Source organism: Nelumbo lutea, chromosome 4, assembly GCF_056320005.1.
Source record: "Nelumbo lutea isolate HS-2025 chromosome 4, American lotus-T2T, whole genome shotgun sequence".
Lineage (NCBI taxonomy): Eukaryota > Viridiplantae > Streptophyta > Magnoliopsida > Proteales > Nelumbonaceae > Nelumbo > Nelumbo lutea.
The window spans coordinates 10507281-10530046 of NC_142687.1; the positions used below are offsets into that span (position 1 = coordinate 10507281).

At 38.9% G+C, this 22766-nt stretch overlaps 1 protein-coding gene across 1 annotated transcript in view; it reads right to left on the reverse strand.

Moving 5' to 3' along the window:
- Window positions 1-18871, reverse strand: part of LOC148853868 (GDSL esterase/lipase At5g62930-like) — a 42066-nt gene extending 23195 nt beyond the window's left edge. The window contains exons 1-4 of the mRNA XM_088941465.1: window positions 18221-18871; window positions 17867-17944; window positions 15955-16095; window positions 15542-15618 (exon numbers count right to left, since the gene is read on the reverse strand). Of these exons, the coding sequence (XP_088797591.1) occupies window positions 15542-15618; window positions 15955-16095; window positions 17867-17944; window positions 18221-18319 (395 nt within the window). The 5' untranslated portion in view covers window positions 18320-18871. The remainder of the gene's footprint in view (window positions 1-15541; window positions 15619-15954; window positions 16096-17866; window positions 17945-18220) is intronic.
- Between the last annotated feature and the right edge of the window lie 3895 nt (window positions 18872-22766).

Sequence of the window (22766 nt, forward strand, 5' to 3'; positions counted from 1 at the left end):
CAAGTGCAGGTTCAAGGGGTCAGTATCAATGATCATTTTGCAAATATGGGAATCAAACCCAAAGGGGTTACAGAAGCCCCCAGTGGCACAGGAAAGAAGGAGGTGGTGTGTGAATATTGCAAGAAGCCGAAACACACTAAGGACAAGTGCTGGAAATTGCATCCCAGTCTTGTCCCTATCCGATTCCAAAAGAAGAATGACAGTAGAAAGACAGGAAGTGCACATACAGCCACAAGTACAGATACAGAGTTTGAGTCTACAAGTGCACAATTGGCAGCCATGAAAGCTGATTATGAGAAGTTTGGAAGGATGATCAGCCAGCTTGAAGGTATAACTTCATCATCCAACCCTTCTGGAAGTCCAGCCACCTCTGCATTTGCTCACTCAGGTATAAGGGCTTCTGCTAACCATGCATCTACCTCAGGTAATCCCAAGACCCCTTGGATCATTGACTCAGGTGCTTCTGATCACATGACCAACATTTCCACTTTGTTTGTGTCATATGATTTGCTTCCTGGTCGTGACAAAATCACCTTAGCTGATGGTTCTCTTGCCCCCATTTCTGGCAAGGGAACTGTTAAGCCTACAGACTCTTTACTTTTATCTTCCACTCTTCATGTACCTAAGTTAAATACCAACTTGTTATCTGTAAGTAGCTTGACCAAGTCATTGAATTGTTGTGTAACATTTTTCCCTTCTCACTGTGTGTTTCAGGACCTGAAGTCTCGGAAGGTGATTGGGAGTGGCCATGAAGCGAATGGAATATACTTGCTCGACACCCCTGGCCAATGCTTTGATCATCCCAAGAATGCTGCTTTTGGTTCTACTTCTTCAGAGTCAATCAGTCAAATTATGTTGAGTCATTGTCGGTTGGGTCATTTACCTTTTTCTGCTTTAAGTCATTTGCTTCCCAAACTGTTTAAGGGAGTCAGTGTGTCCAGTCTCAATTGTGAGTCATGTCAGTTGTCAAAGCATTGTAGAAAAAATTATCCTGTGAGCAATAAAAGATCCTCTTTTCTTTTTCATATTGTACACTCTGATGTGTGGGGGCCTTACCACTTATCCTCTATGGGGGGCTACAAATACTTTATCATGTTCATTGATGACTTTTCTAGATTCACTTGGATATACTTAATGAAATCCCGAGACGAAGTCCCGAGACTTGTGAGGCAATTTCATGAGCTTGTTTTGACTCAATTTGGTACCAGAATTAAGGTTTTCAGATCTGACAATGCAAAAGAGTATTTTGAGAAGAGCTTATCCTTGTATCTCTCTGACATGGGGGTTATTCACCATAGCTCCTGTGTTAGAACCCCTGAACAAAATGGAGTTGCTGAGAGAAAAAATAGACATATTGTTGAAGTTGCAAGGAGCCTTTTATTTGCCTCACATGTCCCCACAAGATTTTGGGGTGATGCTGTACTTACTGCTACCTATCTCATAAACCGTATGCCATCCAGGGTTTTAGGGTTTAAATCCCCCTTCAGTCTTCTTCATCCAGATAAGGATCTCTTCCCAATTCCTCTTCGTGTGTTTGGTTGTACCTGTTATGTTCACATTCCAAGTGTGCAGAGACACAAGTTTGAACCAAAAGCCCACAAATGCATCTTCCTCGGTTACTCCCCCACACAAAAGGGTTATTGTTGTTTTGATCCAAAGACTGGCACCAGACATGTCTCTATGGATGTTACCTTTGATGAACTTTCTCCTTTTTATGGTTCCTCTCAGGAAGGACATTGTCAACAGGGGGAGAGTCTATCACAAGTTTTTGCTCTTCCCCTTCCTGTCCCAGTTCAGTCTCTTGACAAATCTGTATCCTCACAAAATGAATCAAAGGAGGATCAGCCACTTCATTCTTCTTGTCCTAGTGCTCCTATTTCTTTACCTCCTCGTCCTACCCATAATCCCAAAGTGTATCAAAGGCAGAGATCCAGGAATGAGCAAGTGGTTTCCCTTACAACAGATGAGGCTCATACCCTCCCAATCACAGATGAGATAACAGGTATTGCTTCAGCTCCCTTGGAATCCCCCTTCCCAGATCTTGATGTCCCCATTGCTGTTAGGAAAGGAAAGCGAAAGTGTACTACACACTGCATTTCCAAACACCTTTCTTATGACCTACTTTCCCCTTCATATTGTGCCTACCTCTCTTCAGTTGCTTCTAACCCCATTCCTAGGTCTGTATCAGAAGCTCTTGGGATTCCAGAATGGAGAGATTCCATCCAGGCTGAAATGGATGCTCTACATGAAAATGGTACTTGGGAGGTGGTGGATTTGCCTGAAGGGAAGGATCCAGTTGGATGCAAGTGGGTTTTTACCATTAAATACAGGGCAGATGGGACTATTGAAAGGTACAAGGCTAGACTTGTTGCAAAGGGCTACACACAGACATATGGGATTGACTATCTGGAGACTTTTGCCCCTGTTGCTAAGATGACATCTGTGAGGGTTCTTTTATCTCTGGCAGCTCACTTTGATTGGCCTCTCTATCAGTTAGATGTAAAGAATGCATTTCTGAATGGTGACTTACATGAGGAGGTCTACATGTGTCTTCCTCCAGGAATGTATGGGAAAGATATGCAAGGAAAGGTATGTAAACTGAAGAAATCTTTTTATGGCCTCAAACAATATCCTAGAGCCTGGTTTGAGAGATTTAGAGCTGCACTTGTTAAATTCGGCTATGTTCAGACACAGTCAGATCATACTCTTTTTGTGAAGAAAAGTGGGTCTCTAGCAGTGTATCTCATTGTGTATGTTGATGACATTATAGTGACTGGTGATGATGCCTCTGGCATTCTGGGCCTTAAGTCTTTCCTCCGTACAGAATTTGAGATTAAGGATCTGGGGGAGTTGAGATATTTCCTTGGCATAGAAGTTGCCAGATCCAGGGATGGGATTCTTGTTTCCCAGAGGAAATATGTCCTTGATTTGTTGTCTGAAACTGGAAAATTGGGTGCAAGACCAGCTGCAACTCCTATTGATATGAGTCACAAACTTTCAGCTTCGGATGGAACTTTGTTGGAAGACAAAGGGGTCTTTCAGAGACTTCTTGGGAAGCTTTTGTACCTGTGCATGACTAGGCCAGATATCGCGTATGCTGTCAGTTGCATTAGCCAGTTCATGCATGCTCCTAGAGATACCCATATGGCAGTAGCAGAACGGATTTTGTGCTATCTGAAAGGCTCTCCAGGAAAAGGAATTCTATTTGCCAAACATGGTCATCTGAAACTTGAACCCTATACTGATGCTGATTGGGCTGGAAATATTGATGATAGATGATCTACTTCAGGGTATTGCAGTCTGGTGGCTGGTAATGTTGTCTCTTTGAGGAGTAAGAAACAAACAGTTGTGGCTCGATCCTCCGCAGAAGCAGAATATAGAGCCATGGCACATGGAGTCTCGGAATTATTGTGGCTAAGGTCCTTAATGGAAGAACTTGGGGTAGATCATGACAAACCCATGATGTTGTACTGTGATAATCAGGCTGCCATCAACATTGCTCACAACCCGGTACAACATGATAGAACCAAACATATTGAGGTTGATAGACACTTTATTCGTGAAAGAGTCTCCTCCGGTGAAGTGTGTCTTCCATTCATTACTTCTGAAGGACAACTGGCAGATTTTCTCACCAAGGAAATTTCCAAGGCAAGGCTTCAACATGACACTGGCAAGCTGGGCATGACTAACATCTATGCTCAGCTTGAGGGGGAGTGTAGAGAAGATGGGCCGAATGGCCCATAGACTGTCATTTCAGGTTATGTTATGTTTCTCTCTGTTGTGGGACTTATTCTGGGCCCATACTCTGTAATATTCTGTTTTTTGTATTTTCCTGCTCACTCAAGGGCCTCTCTGTAATTTGTCAAAGATTAACTTATTAATAAGATGTTTAGAGTGTTAGAGAGGGGTTATGTTCGAACCTCTTACTCTCTAACACTCATTGCCGCCAGCTCTCTCTTCTCTTCCTCTCTTGTTTGTTCATTTTCTGGTTTGCATCTAATCTCAAACAGTTCCATACATCAAGTGGGCTGTTTTTCAACTGTAGCTAACATGTTGAGTGATTAGTTTAGACAACCAAGAACTTTCATGCAACCCTCCAATAAAACATAAATCTATAGTAGAAATCTGTTGAATTAAAAAACTTGAAAGAAAAGTAGTTTCTTGAAGAGAGAAGGAAGAGAGAAGGAGAAGAAGAGAAATTGAAAAGAAAATAGAGCAATAATCTGGCCACCTCCTTCACTTATTATTTATACTAAAAGTAATAGAGCAGTACAAAGACAACTATGCCCTTATAGGGCGACAAAACATTAAACAGCATATATAACACTCAAAAACATAATAAAATTTGGACCTCACATAACTACTATGTTACCCCACCTCCTATCTAACAACTAACATAAGACATCTACTCAGAAAAGCATCATAAAACTGATTAATCTTCAACGCTCCCCCTCAAGTTGGGAGTAAAAGTCACACATTCCCAACTTGTGTAGATCATGTTCAAGCTTGTTCTTTGCCACCCCTTTAGTGAAAACATCAGCTAGCTGCAACTCTGAAGAGACATAAGGCAAACAAACTTCCCCGATTGTTACCCTTTCTCTTATAAAGTGTCTATCAACTTCAATGTGTTTTGTCCTATCATGCTGAATTGGATTGTGGGCAATATTGATTGCAGCCTGATTGTCATAGTATATCATCATAGGTTCATCTGCTTTCACCCCAATCTCACTCAAAAGAGATCTAACCCAAAGAAGTTTTGAGACACCATGAGCCATGGATCTATACTCAGCCTCTACACTTAACCTTGCCACAACCGCTTGCTTCTTACTCTTCTAGGAGATCGAATTTCCACCTATAAAGGTACACACTCCTTATCTAGACCTCCTATCATCTAAGCATCCTGCCCAACCTGCATCTGCATAGGATTCTAGCTTTAGATTCTCATGATTTGAGAAAAGAATGCCTCTGCCAGGGTGCTTTTTCAGATATGCAAGTATTCTTTCAATAGCTTCCTAGTGTTGAACCCGAGGTGCATGCATGTACTAACTCACAACACTGACAGCATAAGAAATATCTGGTTGTGTCACACACAAATACAGCAATCGACCCACCATTCTTTGATATCTCCCCACATCCTTTACCAACTCACCATCCACACCATTAATTCTGTGATTTGGATCAATAGGAGTGTTTGTTGGTTTGGTCCCCATCTTCCCAGTCTCCCGCAGTAGGTCAAGTACATATTTTCTCTATGAAATGAAAATCCCATGCTTGGTGGATCTTACAACTTCAATCCCCAACAAGTATTTGAGCTCACCAAGATCTTTGATCTCAAATTCTTACTGCAATGATTTTTTAAGATCATCAATCTCCTCCAGATCATTTCCTATCACCACTATATCATCCACATACACAATTAGAATTGACACCAGAGCATCTCTCCCCTTCACAAAGAGGGTGTGATCAGACTATCTATGTGTATCCAAAATGGACGAGTGCCCCTCTGAACCTGTCAAACCAAGCCCTAGGTGATTGTTTCAGTCCATACAAAGATTTTCTGAGTCTGCACACCTTTCCTTTACCAACATTTTTATAAAAGCCTACTGGAATGTCCATATATACCTCCTCCTATAAATCACCATTGAGGAAGGCATTTTTGACATCAAGCTGGAACAAGCGCCATGAATAGGTGGCTGCTAGAGATAAAAGGATACGAACTGAACTCATCTTAGCTACTGGTGCAAAGGTTTCCAAATAATCAAAACCATAGGTCTGAGTACACCCTTTTGCTACCAACCTTGCCTTGTACCTCTCTATCTTGCCATCGGCCCTATACTTCACTGTGAATACCCATCTACATCCGACTGTCTCCTTGTCTGGGGGGAGATCAACTATTTCCCAAGTTTGGTTTTTAACCAAAGCATCCATCTAATCTTGCATGGTTGTTTTCCACACAGATTTGGAGAGAGCCTCAGTAACATTCTAAGGTATAGACACACAATCCAGGGAAGAAAGAAAAGCATAGTATGAGGGTGATAAGACATTGTAGGAAATATGGTGTGAAATGCAATGGGTTGTACACTTTCTCTTCCCCTTACGAAGTGCAATGGGAAGATCAAGGTCAGTGGGATCAGCTGCAACAATGGTTTTAGGGACAGGAACATTATCATCAGAAAACATAACAGGCTCAGGCTCAAGAAGAATACCTGGAACTGTATCTACCGAATCTGAAGTTTCAGAAAGACTGATAGAGAGTGGTGTGGGTTGAGGATGTGTGGAGTCAACCATCATCTGCCAACACTAATATTTCTGTGAGGCTGCTCGTAGTGGCTTAGGTAATGAAACTGGAGGTGCAAGTGCTGGCTAAATTGATGCAGGTGTTGGCTGAACTGATGAAGGCACCAAAGAAACAGGAAGAGAAACAGATTGTCAGTTCTCCTCCCCAAAACTCCTCCCCTGGGGAGAACCACTCGAGAAGAAGAAAGTGGATTCAAAGAAGGTAACACCCCTAGTGACAAATTTACTCCTCGACACTGGATCATAACAGCAATATCCCTTTTGGTTCTAAGCATACCCAAGAAAAACACATTTCTTGGCCTTAGGATCCAATTTCTTGCAATGAGGGCCAAGAATGTGAACAAACGAAACACAACCAAAAACCCTCAGAGGTATATCAAATATCTCCCCATCTAGAAAAAAGAAGACTAAATGGCACCTTAAACCCCAAAGTCCGTGAAGGAACACGGTTAATCAAATGCATGGCTGTAAGAACTGCACAAGAACTGAAGTACACACCATAAGACTCCTTGCCACCTCCACAATGTGTTTATTTTTCCTCTCAGCAACTCCATTCTGTTGTGGTGTATATGCACAACTGCTCTGATGAATTACACCATGTTCTAAGAAATACGTGGTCAGGTCCTTCTCAAAGTACTCTCTGGCATTATCTTATCTAAAAACCTTAGTTCTCACTCCAAATTGTGTGAGAACCATATGATGGAACTATCATACCAAGTTAGGAACCTCATCTCGTGATCTCATCAAATATATCCAAGAATATCGTGTATAATCATCCACAAACAAGAAAAAATAACGGTATCCTCCCATGGAAGGGATATGATATGGCCCCCATACATCAGTGTGAACAATATTAAAAGCAAAAGTACTTTTATTACTTGGTTTAAAAGACTGTCTACAATGCTTTCTTAACTGACAACTCTCACACTCCAAGGTAGATAACTGAACAGACCCAAACAACTTTGGGAAAATAAATTTCAAAGAACTAAAAGAAAGATGTTACAATCGATTGTGCCAAAGCATAATCTGGTTCACTGACTCTGACCCACTACTACTGTTGCTGCTAACATGATGGCCCAATGTCTCGGAATCTCATCCAAAAGGTAAACTCCATTCACCTCACAACCACTCCCAATCCTCTTCTTTGACTCTAGATCCTACAAAACACAATTACCAGGAAGAAATGTCACATAACAATTCAAATCTTTTGTTAAAGAACTAACAGAAATTAGGTTAGCATGAAGTCTAGGGATATGTAAAACAGAAGATAAAGTTATATCATTGGTCACTCTAACTGTCCCCTTCCCACCAATGGGAACATGTGAACCATCTACTGTAGAGACATTAGTCATGTGCTCAGATGCTCCTGAGTCTATAATCCAGGAAGATCCCTTCTTACCTGAAGTGGATGCAAGATTTGTAGTTACATATGAACTACCTGTATGTGCAAAAGAAGTGGTGTAGTTGGTAAAGGGATGAGAGATCCATCAAATGGATGGCCGAACCCTGTAGGTAGGTTGGGCGAAATTTCAAAAATTTCTCTCTCCCATGTGGGAATCACATTCCTTATTTTAGAAAACTGCATTTTCAATGATCAATCTTGAACCTAAACCGAACCAGATCTGAAACCAAAAGGTAGGAGAGGGATGTACCTGATACGGAGTAGTAGTAACCCTCAACAAAGGTATTCACACCCAAGGAGAATACCAAAAACTGCTCCCGCGTTGAAGATAATACAGCATAGGGTGGAGCAGAATCAGCAGGATGGCTCTTCAGCAAGAACCTGATTCTTCACCAAGAATCTGATGGAGGGCGAGTGAGCACGACTTCAGATCACCTTTTATGCCAAAAGGTGATATCAAGAACCCTTTCTTGATCGCTCCTACAAGTGGAAATCGAACTGGTAATGGCAGCAATAGCAGGAGAAGGCAAGAGCAAAAGATGGCATCAGTCCAACTGTATGTTGTCTTCTCTCTTGAATCAGTAAGACTGAAGGATGAACTGGAGGTTCGCCCTGCTCCTCTATTTATAGCCTTAAAGAGAGCATCTCCTAATCCCATTAGGAGTATCCTAATCCAAATCTTGTATTTGGATCTGGGCTCTCTTTAAGAGATAAGGATAGTCCCTTATCTTATCTATAGATAAAAATCAACCCTCCTAATCTAATGAGGAGTTTCCTGATCCAAATCTTTATTTGGATCTGGAATCTCTGAGTGGATAGGGACAATCCCTTATTCTATCTATTGATCTAAATCCCAGAACCACCCCTCTTTAATTAATCTAATTAAGCCTGTTCGAATTGGGCTTTAGGCCCATTAAGCCCATGTGCTCACTTATCCTCCAAGTTGTTGCCCAATTGGATATCCTTGTATGGCGTGGGACCCAAACATTGATCTACACATCAGCCACATGGATTCAACCCGGCCTCTGTTACAAGGCCTGGCCGAATTCAGTGTAGGAAACAGTGAACCCCTGAGTCCATCACCACGGGCTCTTAATGGGCCCAACATTTACACTAAATGGTCCTTGGGTCAAGCCACCTTATAAAAACCCAAGGACTGTGGGCAGATGCAAGATTAGCCCATCAAGTATTACCCTCAATGGTCTTACACTTAACCTCTCAGCCCATAATGATTAAACACTGCCCGACAAGAGAGGACCTCTCCCTCGACTGCAAGGTATAGTGTTGCACTCTCTACTCATATGGATCCCGGGAATTAAAACATTTTGCAAACATTTTGAAACCATAATACATATACATATATCTCTATATAAATATATTTTGCAAAACAAATTTCAACGGTTGAAATCGACTGCCGGTAGTTTTGGTTTCCATCAGAGAGAGTGCATCCCCAATCATTCACTTTGTTCGACAAAGGGGCAGATCCTATCACTATGATCACCCACTCAGATGAATTCTCGGACTGTCCCAACATACCTAGGTTTTGACCCCCTCTAAAGATCTCACCGATTGGCATATCAAAGACAGCCCAATCCGACACCTAGTGTAATATCATAATCGAGTCTAGGGGTCAGGTGTAACATTCCAGTTTTGCCCATCTATCTCCAAGGTCTAGGGCAATACTGGAATTCTGATCCGATTCAGTGTTTCAAGAAAACCCACATTGTATGTACCTTAGGTCTCACCCTGGCAGCTGAGACAAGCCACCCCAACCAATTTGGCGGCACATCAATGTCAGCCTTGGAAGGATAAACCTCCCCAGATTTATCCAACGACTATGAAGATTCTAAACTAACACAAGTCTCATATGTGTCTAGTTTAAGGGTATTACATAGAAACACCATAATAACACGAATCAAATATGTACTTTATTCATTTACATTAAATGTCATAATGTATATCATTTTGATTGGAGCTAAGGGCATACATTGTCTAATAGTTGGCTCTTGCATTCTGTTGTCCATCTGAAAGGCTAGAGCTAGGTGAATCTTTTTTACTCATAAGTTATCTAAACCTCTCCAATTTTGTCCTCACTGCTGCTACTGCAATGGATTCCCAATCAATTTGGGAAAGAGGGGCCGAAGTGTCTTCTATAGTGGCAACATTTGCATTTCCCTTCTTGTTCCTTATCCAAATAGGCATAAGATTTGGATGAAGCTTCCAACAAGTGCCCTTGGTATGCTTAGGCTTCTTACAATAATCACATACCAAGTCCTTCTTATCTTCCCTTCTAGTCTCACTACTCCCCCTGTCTCCATTCGACTTAGGTTTGGTTGTACTAACCATAGCCAACGGGTCAATCCCAGACTGTCTCGACATTATATTCCTCCTACTCTCCTCTCTAGAGACAAAGGCATAGGCTTGAGAGAGTGTCACACCCTCCCTAGAAAGAATACACTGCCTAGCAATGTCAAATTTAGGGTTCATCCCTGCCAAGAACTCAAAAACCCTATTCCTCTCTACCAGTCTGTGATAGGTTGCTGCATCATTTACACTTTCCCATACCACAGTTTCTAAGTAATATATTACCTGCCAAAGGGTTTTTAGCATGTAGAAATACACAGCAAGGGGTTTTTCTCCCTGCTTCATACTTATCACCTGATTCCTTAACTGATAGGCTCTAGCTTCATTTTGCTTCTGAGACTAGATTTCAGTCACTCCATCCCAAATCTCCTTAGCAGTATTAGCCCATAGGAAATTTTTTGCAATATGAGGTAACATAGAATTACCATGTAATTCTTCTGCACCCATCAGGAAGAGTCTGTATAAGGTTTCTTCTCCTTCCCAATGATGTACCCTAATTTTCCACGGCCACCAATACCCGTCTTGGTTGATTGTGCCCACTCTAAATAATTTGTACCATCAAGTTTTACTGTAGTAATGATCCCAGACCCAAAAATATCACTACTACCTCCAACACCTAGTCCTACAGTACCAGTGGATTTCATCTCGGTATTCCAACTCTCCATCTTACTTCATACAGTTCACCAGTGAGAAAAAATAGATTGGAGACTTCCAAAAACAATTTAATATCACGCACACAAAAACCAATCCTTCCGGAAGAAAAAAACCTTATCCGGAAAGAAATCTCTCTCCTCCTCACGCCTTTCAACAGAGAGAAGAGTGAAGCGATCACTCTAGAAGGCTTAGAAAAATACAGAAACTTAACCGCCCTCTTCAGAAAATCAAAAGAAAACTAACAATACCTAGGCGCCCAAGGTCATATAAAAAACAAAGTCCAACTTTTCTGGGGCTCTTCCCTGTACTCCAATTCTTCCTAATTTTGATGTCGAACAGGAGATCACCTTCCTGATGATTAGATCCCACAAAAAATCCAAGAACTGGGCAATCTATAGCAGATCGATCAGCCCTTTATTACTTCATGCAGTCGGCTGCTCTAGGGCTGCATGAGAATGCTTCAAGAAACCCTAGCCGATGCTTTGATACCAAGTAGAAATCTACTTAATTAAAAAATACGAAAGAAAAGTAGTTTCTTGAAGAGAGAAGGAGAAGAAGAGAAGAAGAGAAGTTGAAAAGAAAAGAGAGCAATAATTTGGCCGCCCCTTTCACTTATTATTTATGCTAAAAGTAATAGAGCAGTACAAAGACAGCTATGCCCTTATAGGGCGGCAAAACATAAAACAGCATATATAACACTCAAAAACATAATAGAATTTAGACTCACATAACTACTGTGGTCCCCACCTCCTATCTAACAACTAACATAAAACTACTCAGAAAAACATCATAAAACTAATTAATCTTCAACATATACTATCAAGTAAATGAAAAAACAAAATCACCCAGTGAGTGCATGCCGGATTAATTTGGTTTCGATGAGTTCACATGGTTACAACACTTTCTTGCAACCCTATAATAAAACACAAACATGGAAACAATCAAATTAAAAATCAAATCACCAAATGAGTGCATGTCTTTTTCCTATATCAAATGATACAAAAAAAAGCCCACTAACATATGAAAAAAAGGACTACCTCTAAGGTCTACTACCTTACTATGAAAATCAAGAAATGCCAAGGTAGTCTAACATGTGTTGTAATGTCTTCACACAGTCACAATACTTTCTTGTGGACTTCCAATAAAACACTACCATGCAATCAATCAAATGGAAAACCAAATCACTCAGTGAATGCATGCTTGGGTGATTTCATTTTGATGAGCTCACATGCTTAGAATATTTTCTTGTGACTCTCCAATAAGTCACAAAATGCTAATAATTAAATTTAAAACCAAATCACCTTGTGAGTGCATGCCTAGGTGATTTGGTTTCGATTAGTCCACATGGTCACAAAACTTTTTTCAACCCTCCAATAAAACATAGGCATTCTATCAATCAAATGGAAGACGAAATTATCTAGTGAGTGCATGCCTAGGTGATTTAGTTTCGATTAGTCCACATGGTCACAAAACTTTTTTCTACCTCCAATAAAACGTAGGCATTCTATCAATCAAATGGAAGACGGAATTATCTAGTGAGTGCATGCTTGTTGCTACCCCAAGTGATACATGAACTACCTGCTATCATTTGATAAAATGGATATTACCTCTAGGATCCACTACCTTATACTGGTGAGTTCACATAGTCAAAGGATAAATCAAATCACCCAATGGCTGCATGCCTAGGTGATTTGGTTTTCATGAGTTCACATGGTCACAACAATTTCTTGCGACCATCCAATAAAACACAAACATAACTGCTATCAATCAAATGAAAATCCAAATAACTAATGAAGGCATGTCTACTATTGCTACACCAAATGATACAAGAACAACCCACTATCATATAAAATAGAGACTACCTCTAGGATATACTACCTAAGTATGATAATCACGTAATACCAAGGTAGCTTAACATGTAGAGTGATGCCCAAGTGATAAGGCACTCATGAGGGGTCATCTCACTTAATTTCCAAGATATTTTTTACATGGTGTTGTTGGATATTCTTATGTTCTTAACTTTTTGAAGTTATAACAATATAACAACATCATTAAACTAAATTATTCAGTTTGAGTTAAAATACTAGTTTCTTTTTATTATTTTTCTTATTTGTTAGGGTTCAATCAAGATGTATACTGTGTTTCTTTTTTTTTTTTTTGTTTGTTTGAGAAGGTAAACTTGTGTACTGTATTGAACCCTTGAAGACTTCAAAACCTCAATTTCATGGAAGTACTGAAAATTGTGTCCAGTCAACACATATTGATTTTTTATCCTTTCTTTTATTTTCTTCATTTCCTAGGACAAATAGGGGCTTGGCCCCTCTTTTTTTTAAATTTCTTTTCTTTCTTCCATGTTTCTCATGAATATGTTGACTTTCTATGTTTTAAATGAAGTTTATACAGTTTTTTATGAACATTATGGATAATTAATTGTGAAAGATAGTTGGTGCTTTTTTTTGGTATTAGGTTGGTGCTTTCTATGGAACCTAGGGAATTACCCTAGGATTAATGGTTTTTATTCAAAAAAATTTCCCATTGCCTAGGCAACTAGGCGACAAGGTGCCCCTATCACCTAGCCTCACCTCGGCTCCTTGAAAACTATGCTTGATGCAACTCCCCTCCATTAGGGGTTGTGACTAGTGGTGTAATTCCATTTGAAGTGATCTCATTCTCATGTCTCAAAATTAATTTCCATGATTCCATTAGAGCAAGTGTTTTGGGGTAATCTATTGTAAGGCTTCACTTGGATTTACAAATCAGCAAATGGATTAGCTGATGCATGGCTAGGCAAGGAGTAAACAGGGAACAGATGTTTTGGGGTGATCTATTGTAAGAATGAAAAAGGTTTGGGCAAGTGTACTCAATCTCACATGGATGGTTAATTGAGGTTGACCATCCTGTTACAGCTATGTATTTTAACTTTTGAAATTAATAAAATTTCACTGCTACTGATGAAAAAAAAAATCCATTGGAGCAAGTGGTGGGTATTGAGGACCTAACAATTGAGTCGAAGTGTGAAATTACCAAGTTACGATTTAAATATCTTGGATTGTTGGTTGGTGCTAAGTGTACATCCAGTACAATTTTAGACCCATAATCAAACATCTTGAAAGGAGGCTTTCCTTGTGGAACTCCAAGTATTCATCCATTTGGTAAATGGCATTAGTGTTACAAAACAGAAGCATAAAGTAGCTGGAGGCAGCTGATTGAAGCGAAATTTGGTGTTAGAAATGCTAGATGGGACCTAAGACAAGCAATTTCATCATTTAGATGCTAAGTACAAAAAGGAATAGAGAGCCCATGATTCTTTTATTAAGGGGGCAATATACAAGATGGTAATGGATTCAAAATTCATTTCCGGTTGGATGTTTAGTGTAACACCAGACTTCCCATGGACTTTTTTTTTTTTTTATCAATAACACCATCTTCATTAAATTAAAAGAAGAGAGGGAATAAGGATACAAAGGGGGAGATAAAATAACTTAGCTCCCCAAAAACAGAAAACAAAGGGAATACAAAGAAAAGGATTAAAAACTAGCCCAAAAAACAGACTCCCTATTCACTCCTTGCTTGGCCAACCCATCCGCAAATGAGTTGGCACTCCTCTTCACCCAGCTGTACTGAATCTCAATGTCCCTACCCAGCCATAAGAACTGTTTTTTTTTTCATTGTTAAAGTTCCACAAACCACTGTCCTCTGTCTTCAACCAACTAACCATTTCCCATGGCCATTTTCCCAAATCTTTATGCAATTTCAGAAGATAAGGAGGGAGTGGTAGTACACAACTATAATTTGGTGACAGCTGTTTGGACTCCAAAGTTCCACAGATATCTTCATGACTGGGAAATTCTTGTAGTTGCAAAACTTCTTGCTAAATTGCATAGCTTCCACCTGAATACAAGTGCTATGGACTAACATGTATGGAGATGGAACAATTCAGGTATGTTTTCAGTGAAACCCTTTTGTAATTTGTATACATCTAGCTCCTCCAGCAAGCAATACATTCCCCTTCAAGACAGGGCCCAGTACCCTCCAAGATAGCCATTCATGACATGGATTTCTATCTTGGTGAAGTGTATTGCCAAGAGCAATACTTCCAGCTGCTCATTTTGCACTCGTAGGTCATATTGGCAAATCACCTTTTTCTCTATTGCTAAATCAGTTAATGGATTTGTGGCTAGTTCCTTTGACACTACATCAACTGATGCTTTTCAAAAATGTTGCACGAAACCTTGACAAGCTGGTATGTTAGAGCTCTTAATAAAAGGGGAGCTAGCCTGGAACAAATGAAATGCAAGGACTTTGACAAAAAATGTTCTCAAGAAGCTGATATTATAAGGAGAGCATTGCTATGGTTTGCTCATGGAATTAAGTGGTGAAGGTATTTACAAATGTCCCTCAATCATCTTTCTTTTCTATTGGTTCATTTCTTTAATATAGTGAACTATTTGTATATTTGTTGACAAGGGAATTGATTTTATGTAGTCACTGTATATGGATCAAAAAAATGTGTTATGTCTACCCTTGAAAGTTCTAATAGAAATAATCACCTTATCTTTCTCCAATAAAAAATAAACGGTAAACTTTAAATACTAATTAGGGATAAAAGAGAGAAAATAGGAAAGAAAATAAATTTTGATTAGAAAGAATTGGCATTTGGATAACTCTGCCAAATATCTACATGAATTTTTTATTGCTAATAGGAACTCAGTGGATGATTTTTACATATAAATGCATTATCTTCTTTCAAACATATTTGAGACATTTTCACATGTAAAGATAAGCATGCTTTTGGATGTTGTAATGGAACAGAAATAAGCAAACCGTGCATATTCTTTGCGTCCTTCCTCATCAACTGGGGGTGGAGTGATAAGCACTACCAACATGGTAGGAGAACATTCCTATCCACAAACATTTCAAGAGACATCATTTAGAAAAATAGCAATAAAAAGCAAACAAGATAGAAACTGACTATAATTAGACCCTCCTATCACAAGTCAGAATTCAAACTATAATGAAGTGCCACCTCAATAAGTTATCATGCATTTCATTACAGAGCTCTTGAATGTAAGCTGCTAAGCTGTCCTAACAACCAGGTGAAGTTTTACTGCTAACAACATAACTAGGTTTAAGACCATTTTTGCATGGCAATTCTAAAGCCTAGATCTGATTAAAAGTATTTAGCATAAGATAACAAACCACCATGCTTTTGAAATATTAAATAAATCTTTTTGAACCTTGAGGTGCTTGACAATTCTTCTGATATTCTCCGTGTACTCTTCAATAGGAACATGTTGCCTTTCACTGTTCCGCCCTAAAAGGGCTGCATCATTAGCTCCAAAGAAAACTGTGGTCGCAACAGGAGGCGTTACACAGCCCTACGAAAAAAAGATATAAAGACCATCAATGAATTTCAGAATGGAGCAATGACAGTAAAAAATTACAGGGAGTCAAATATTTTTCTTATCAAGGAAAGTTGAAGGTTAAACAGATAAAAGAAAGTAAATTCCATATTTAGTAACTCTAGATAAACCTTCAGGTTTCAGATGATGAGTCTAAAAATCATTCCCTTTAATGTATGAAAAGAAAAAGGTTAGCTGTTGCACCCAGTAATTAGATCTTTGAGGTGATGGACTGGATCATTTAGGCACCATGTCCCTCTGTTTTTGCCCAAGGGATTATCCTACCTGCATCCCTATTGACTTTCGATACCAAGACACTTCCAACCATTGTACCTTTTAACCAAGGGGGAAAATTTGGCTCTTCATAGTGCCACCTGGAGTTGTTTTTATCTGTTAGTGAAGCAACCTGGGGTAGGCCTTTTTAATCATTAACATTCAACTTTATTCTGTTTTACTTAAAAATGATGTACACTCTAATGTGCTAAGACACCCCTGTAGTTAAGGGATTTCAGTGGGTAGAGTTAAGTGGTAAACCTGTCTTGACCTGACTATATTGGGTCAAAGTCAGGTCAGCCCTAATCAGGTCTTGGGTTAAGATCAGCCAATCCTAGTCCATTGACATTGAGGTACTGAAACATTTGTAAATATAGCATTCGTTGAGTATAGGGTACTATTTGTGGGACAGAGTAAGGTGGGTTCTGTGAAAGTATTACCATCTAAGTTAAGCCAGATTGAGAGTTAGGGCCGATAGTCACTAGAGCAGGGGGAATATGTCCAATGTGATTACTGGGTCAAATGGTTCAGAAGCAGGTCAGCAGGGCTATATTTGAGTTTCTTTATTATAGATCGTGATTGGTTGGATGAGAGATGGGAAAAGTGGAGCCTTGGCTTGTTCCTCATCACCATAGAGAGGCAAGAACATTAGCAGCAAGGAGGAAATTCTCACCCATTGATGCAGTCTGCTTATAATTTAGTTATATTCTTTGGCCAAATGTCGTGTAAGAAGAAATGGGGTAGTTTTGGGCCTGTCCATTTAAAAGTAGGTCTTTTTTCAACATATGGTTGTATTTGGGGTTGCATAGTTATTAGTTAACCTTTCTTTCTAAATCTTCTGCTTGTATCCTGTTTTGATGCATGCTGCTGTTTATGCTCTCTTTATCTGACTCAGCATGCCTAGGCCATGCCGCCATGCTTTAATTAAAACCTAAAAGTAAAATAAGCAATGCATCTTTCAAAATTTCATAGTGCTCCAGCTCTAAGTCCGTGATTCAGATTGTGCATATACATATATTTCTTTCTTTTTTACTTTTATTCATTAAAGGTTTATATTTTTTGACAGTTATATCACTAAAAACAATATCTTATCCAATTGCATTGGAGGCTGATCACCTTGAAGGGTGAAACCCTTTGAAACGTGACTGTCACCCACTAATGGTTCTGTCCCAATGAATGACCCCTTTCATAAAATTTCTTCTTCCAGACAAGGAAGTAACTTCAAAACTCCACAGGAAGAACATGCATAAAAATTGGTTTTAGGCTCTGGTTTCCATCTTTGACAATCATACCCTAGAATTGGAAAAAAATAATATTTTATTTAGGCAATCGAAACGTTTAGAACATAATTCTTCTATCCCATGATCCCTGATCTAGCAAAATTCTTCAAAAGGGAGAGGTCAACATTACATTACCATTTCTCTTATCAAACTGCTAATTAACAACTAACAACTAACAATCTCCCCACTCTTACCAGCGGGAAAATGTGATGTAACAAGAACAAAGCCAACCTGGTGTTGTATCCACCGTAACCGCGAACAAGCACATCGGCCTGCACGTAGTAAGGGAAAAAAGTAGATGAAATGAATTACGATACCATCTCTGAGGTGATCATAGAGTGTGGCTCTGGAGGAAAACGAAGGTAATAACAGAAGATGTTTTTTGGAAGAAAAAATTAATGGGAAAAGAAAGGAACAGGACGCTAAAGATTCGAAATGGGTTCCGCTAAACCCAACAAAAAAAATGAATTTATAATTGAAAAATAGCAAAAGAAATTAAGAAAATAGTAAAAAAGAAAAGGAAACACAGTCAAGTAGAAGTGTAGAACCTTCCGAGAGTAAGTGTTAGCAAGAGCGGCTCCCCATCCACCTGGTCCGAACGATTGCTCGGTAATTGAATCTCCAAATAAGACGATCTGAGGCCTCATTGTATACGGCGTCCTACCTACAAGCTACAACTGAACTGATCGTTCTGCGGGGAGATCCAAAACTAAAAGAGAAAGTCACACTGATTATTTTAGGTTTGGGATTTTAGCAAACCAAACCAGTGGGCCTCACGTGCACCACCCTGCTCTGCTCACTTACTGCTCTGTCGCCACGCTGACCACAAAATTCTGCTGCTCGACGACATTTAGAATTTCAGATTTTTTGTGCCCCTCAAAAACCATGTCTGATCTATCATCCTGATCGTAGCTCCCACATCCGTGATCCGTCCATATCTGGGCCAATCCTTGTGCTGCAGCTAGGACTAGAAGGTGCTAGTTAGGATGTCAGTGGGCTGGGTTAACTGGTTTAACCTGCATTTGATTGAAATCGCTTCCCCCTTACTAAACCCGAGTACCCGACCCATTGACGTTTTGTCCTAACCTAGGATAGGACGGATCTTTCTTCTTTGCATCTACATGATGCGCCCACGGCCCACCCAATATACTATTTTGCATCTTTAATCAGATCTAGGTGATGATCCATACTAGAAATGGAACCAATGATGAATCTTGGACTGGGTATTAAAGCTTAGAAATTTGTGTGCTGAGCCAGGCCAGGCTTAAAGGAACGGGATCTGCTCTTCACACTTGGGCGCCTCACATGCATATCCACCATGCATTAGGAATATCTTCTGTTAAGAATAATTTAAAAGTATGAGAGATATTCTCAATGCATGGTAGGATGTGCATATGAGACACATGTGAGGTGCATGTGAGGAGCAGATCTGGTCTCAGGCTTAAAGGGTTTTAATTATGTATTTTTTTTCCAGATTTATGTGGAGATCAGTAAAAAATTATTTTATTGGAGTATCATTTATTTATACCCGTTTTACATGTGGATAAATAACTTTATATGGGAAAAAATTACAACATTTTAATGGGATAAAAATGATTTTTTTAATAATAAACTTTTATGACTAAAATGGTCATTAAAAATAAAAACACTTGCCTAGTAAATAATTTATAAAAAGTGAATGAAACCACTGTAGAAATGAAACAAATCAAGTAAGAAAAATTAATATGGTGCCCATACATGATACAAAGTCTGATCCCAAACCCTAATACAGACCCAAACCTCGGGTTGGTTCGGTTCTGTTGAACCTAATAACGTACCCACAATCCATTAACAACCCTAATTACAGGTCAGGGTTAACCCAGTGCCAGTGGGCATACCATTTTAGGCCTCACTTCAAGACGAAGGTTCCGAAATTTTATTCATAATTAATGCACTCTTTGTCTCTAATCATACATGTAAACGCAACTATTGTTGATAATTTAAATGGCATTATCATGATCGTGATATATCTCAAAATTTTACGATGGATGAGTTGGGCCATCACCAGCTTGCCACCCCATGACTTTTGTCATATACCCTACATTAGAATTTCGAAAGATCGAGACTCACTATTCAATGAATTTAACTTTAAGGCCCGTTTGTTTTTTGATAAGTTATTTATTTAGGTAAATACAATTATCTAGGTAAGTTTTTTCTAAAAAGCATTTACCCGATTAAGTGCATTTGCTCATGTTTTTTTATTTTTCATGTAAATAAGGCAATAACCATTTTAACCATAGAAATCTATTATTAAAAAAGGGTATTTTTGTCCCATTCAAGTGTTGGCAACTTTCCCCCTAGGTGGGAAAGATATTTACCCACCTAGGAGATGGGTATCACTTACCCGAGTAAGTGGTACCCAGGAAAATAAACTTTCCCTGATCCTACATAAATCTGAAAAAATAACATGGGATTCTTAGTCAATGGGAACCAAAATCCCATTGACCAACTTTTCCCCCTCTCAAAATCCGAAAAAAGAATGCCCCCGGAAGAATAAGTTGGTTTTCGGGATGGTTGCCATTCTTCATGTGACAGGATCTCATAATAGCAAAAACCTTGTATACTCTTTTTAAAAACCAACCTAGAGACCAAACTGATTTTGCTTTTGAGTCGCGGGTTACCGGTTCAACTGACTAGGTTGAACGGTTCAGATCATGCCATGTTATTGTAACTATATATTAAGTATATATTTTAATATTTTAGCAATAAATAATGTATAAATTATATTTTAGATATGTTATTATGCATTATTTTATATTTAATTTATTTTTTTAATTTTTATTTATAAAAATAATAAATTTTGCAATTTGAAACCAAAAAGTTTTTTTTCACGAAAATAGCGAGTGCCTTGGGACTTATAGATCTCGAAAAATCACAAAAAAAAAAAATCACCCCAATCGGACATCAGAATGCAAAGTTATGGCCTCCAAAAGTTTGTATGCATTGAATATGCAATCCGCAACCTAGTCATCGGGTTGAACAAAGTCAACTATCAAACCAATTGGGTAAATTGTAATTGACCAAGTCAATAGTTTTTTACCGTCTGGTAGATTTTGACTAAACCGGACCTGAGATCCTAGCCAAACAACAATTCAAATGGTTCAACCAAACGAATCAATAGCAGATTGAAAACATTATTTGCAAGTATGAGCATCCAATTATACATTAGGAACGTCTTTTTATGAATTTAGAATATATGTATAAAAGATATTTTCAATGTGTGGTTGGATTTTATGTTGTTAGAGTTTTTGTTTGTTTTTCCAATCCCGAATTGTCTCAAGTAACAAATCAATTCGATTGGAGGGAGAAAACTTTGGCTGTCCACGTTAAACAGCCTCTACAGTTCCATGGGCTACACATTTGTCTATACAATCATGCATCCAACACGCGCGCGAGCACAAACGCGATAAAGAGACTATCAAAAATAAACAACCAATTTTTTTATTTTTACGTTAGGAAAAAAATTTGGCTGTCTAGGTTCAAGCGTTGAACTCTTCCTGCATGACACAATAATCCATATCATATGAACTCCATGCAAAAGTTACAGCGTCAAAAGGCATGACTCTATGAATTCACGTGGATAGGTTTTTGGAACTGAATTTGGGTAGGTTACTATACTATACCCTTAAATATTTTATCACTTAATTGTTTAATTAAAAATTATTCATCAAAAACAAAGGAATACTTTCTTTCTATACATCAAACCAACGTTTTAAAAAACAACCTAGAAACGGAACCGTTTTAGCCACCAGTTTCTAGGTCAATGGTCCGATCATCTAGTTCAAATGGATGGCCCATTCTGACAACAAATTTAAAAATAAAAAATGGTAAAATACCATTGAATGGGTCAACTCAATGGTTCAACCACCAGAGTCAACAGGTTATCGATTTCTTAACGTTTTTTTGCCAAATACCGGATGTGGGGTAAAACAAAACCAGTTACCTAGATAGTTCTTGGGCCAAACGGTCTGACCGTCCGGATCAAAGGCGGTTCAAAAACTTTGCACCAAACTGAAGTTAGTTATCAATCAGCCCCTAACCTACACAACCGGTAGCTTGGATCACGGTAGGTTTGTCAAATCCAGTACTAGCCCCTCAGCCTCAAGTTTTCTTCTACCAAATACAGACCCTGTCTTGGGCCCATTACAGATTGCAAATAAATCTTCACTTAATCTCGGCTCAGGAATATTTTGCGTAAATATAAGACCATTTGCCTGGTCCAATTAATGTAGTGGGCCTTAAAATTAGAACCAACAAAATTGAACCCCTGGTTTTATATCCAACAGCAGCAAGGGTGAAGGGTCTAGGTTTGAAGGATATCCTTCCAAATTCCAAAAAGCCCTAATAGTAATCACTCAGTGTCATCACATGTATATCCTTCCAAAAGCCCTATGTACAAAGATAGAATATTCTCTTTTATGGACCTCCTTTTGGTGGAGCAATTAGAAAAGTGATAAGCATCTTAACTCAGCAAGGTACCATGTAAAGAACAAATGAAACCATTAAAGTTGATAGAAGAAAACAAAAACCAGGTCATACTCCATGACTTTCCATTTGCTCACGCCTTTCCATTTATTAGTTGTTAATGTGGTGATTAAGACTTTAGAGATGGCCACTAGAAAAAAGAATGTATTGGAAAATCTGTACACCTAAACTACAATCCTACCTTGTCAAGGAACCAACTGTCTGTAAAGAGAACCTTTGCAACTAACAATCAGGGGAAAGCACATTGAAATGATGAAACGGGAGATCATTGATAGATCTAACTTTAACCATCATTCAACACACTTTTGAATATGGAAGCTGAGTATGAACCAAAAACAAATCTCAGGAAAGAGTAGCTCTTGCCCAAACACGAAAAACCATCAAGTACTCCTATTTGCTGTTAGTGTTGGTGACAACAATAGAGGTAATTCCCTTCTCCTGCCATAGTTGATTACGTGAATGGACATTAGAGTCTTTGGTGCCAACTAGAGAGACATGACATAAAGATAGACAAGGAGGCACTTTGTCCCTTCCATGCCACACAAGCTCTGTCAAGGGATATCCGAGGCT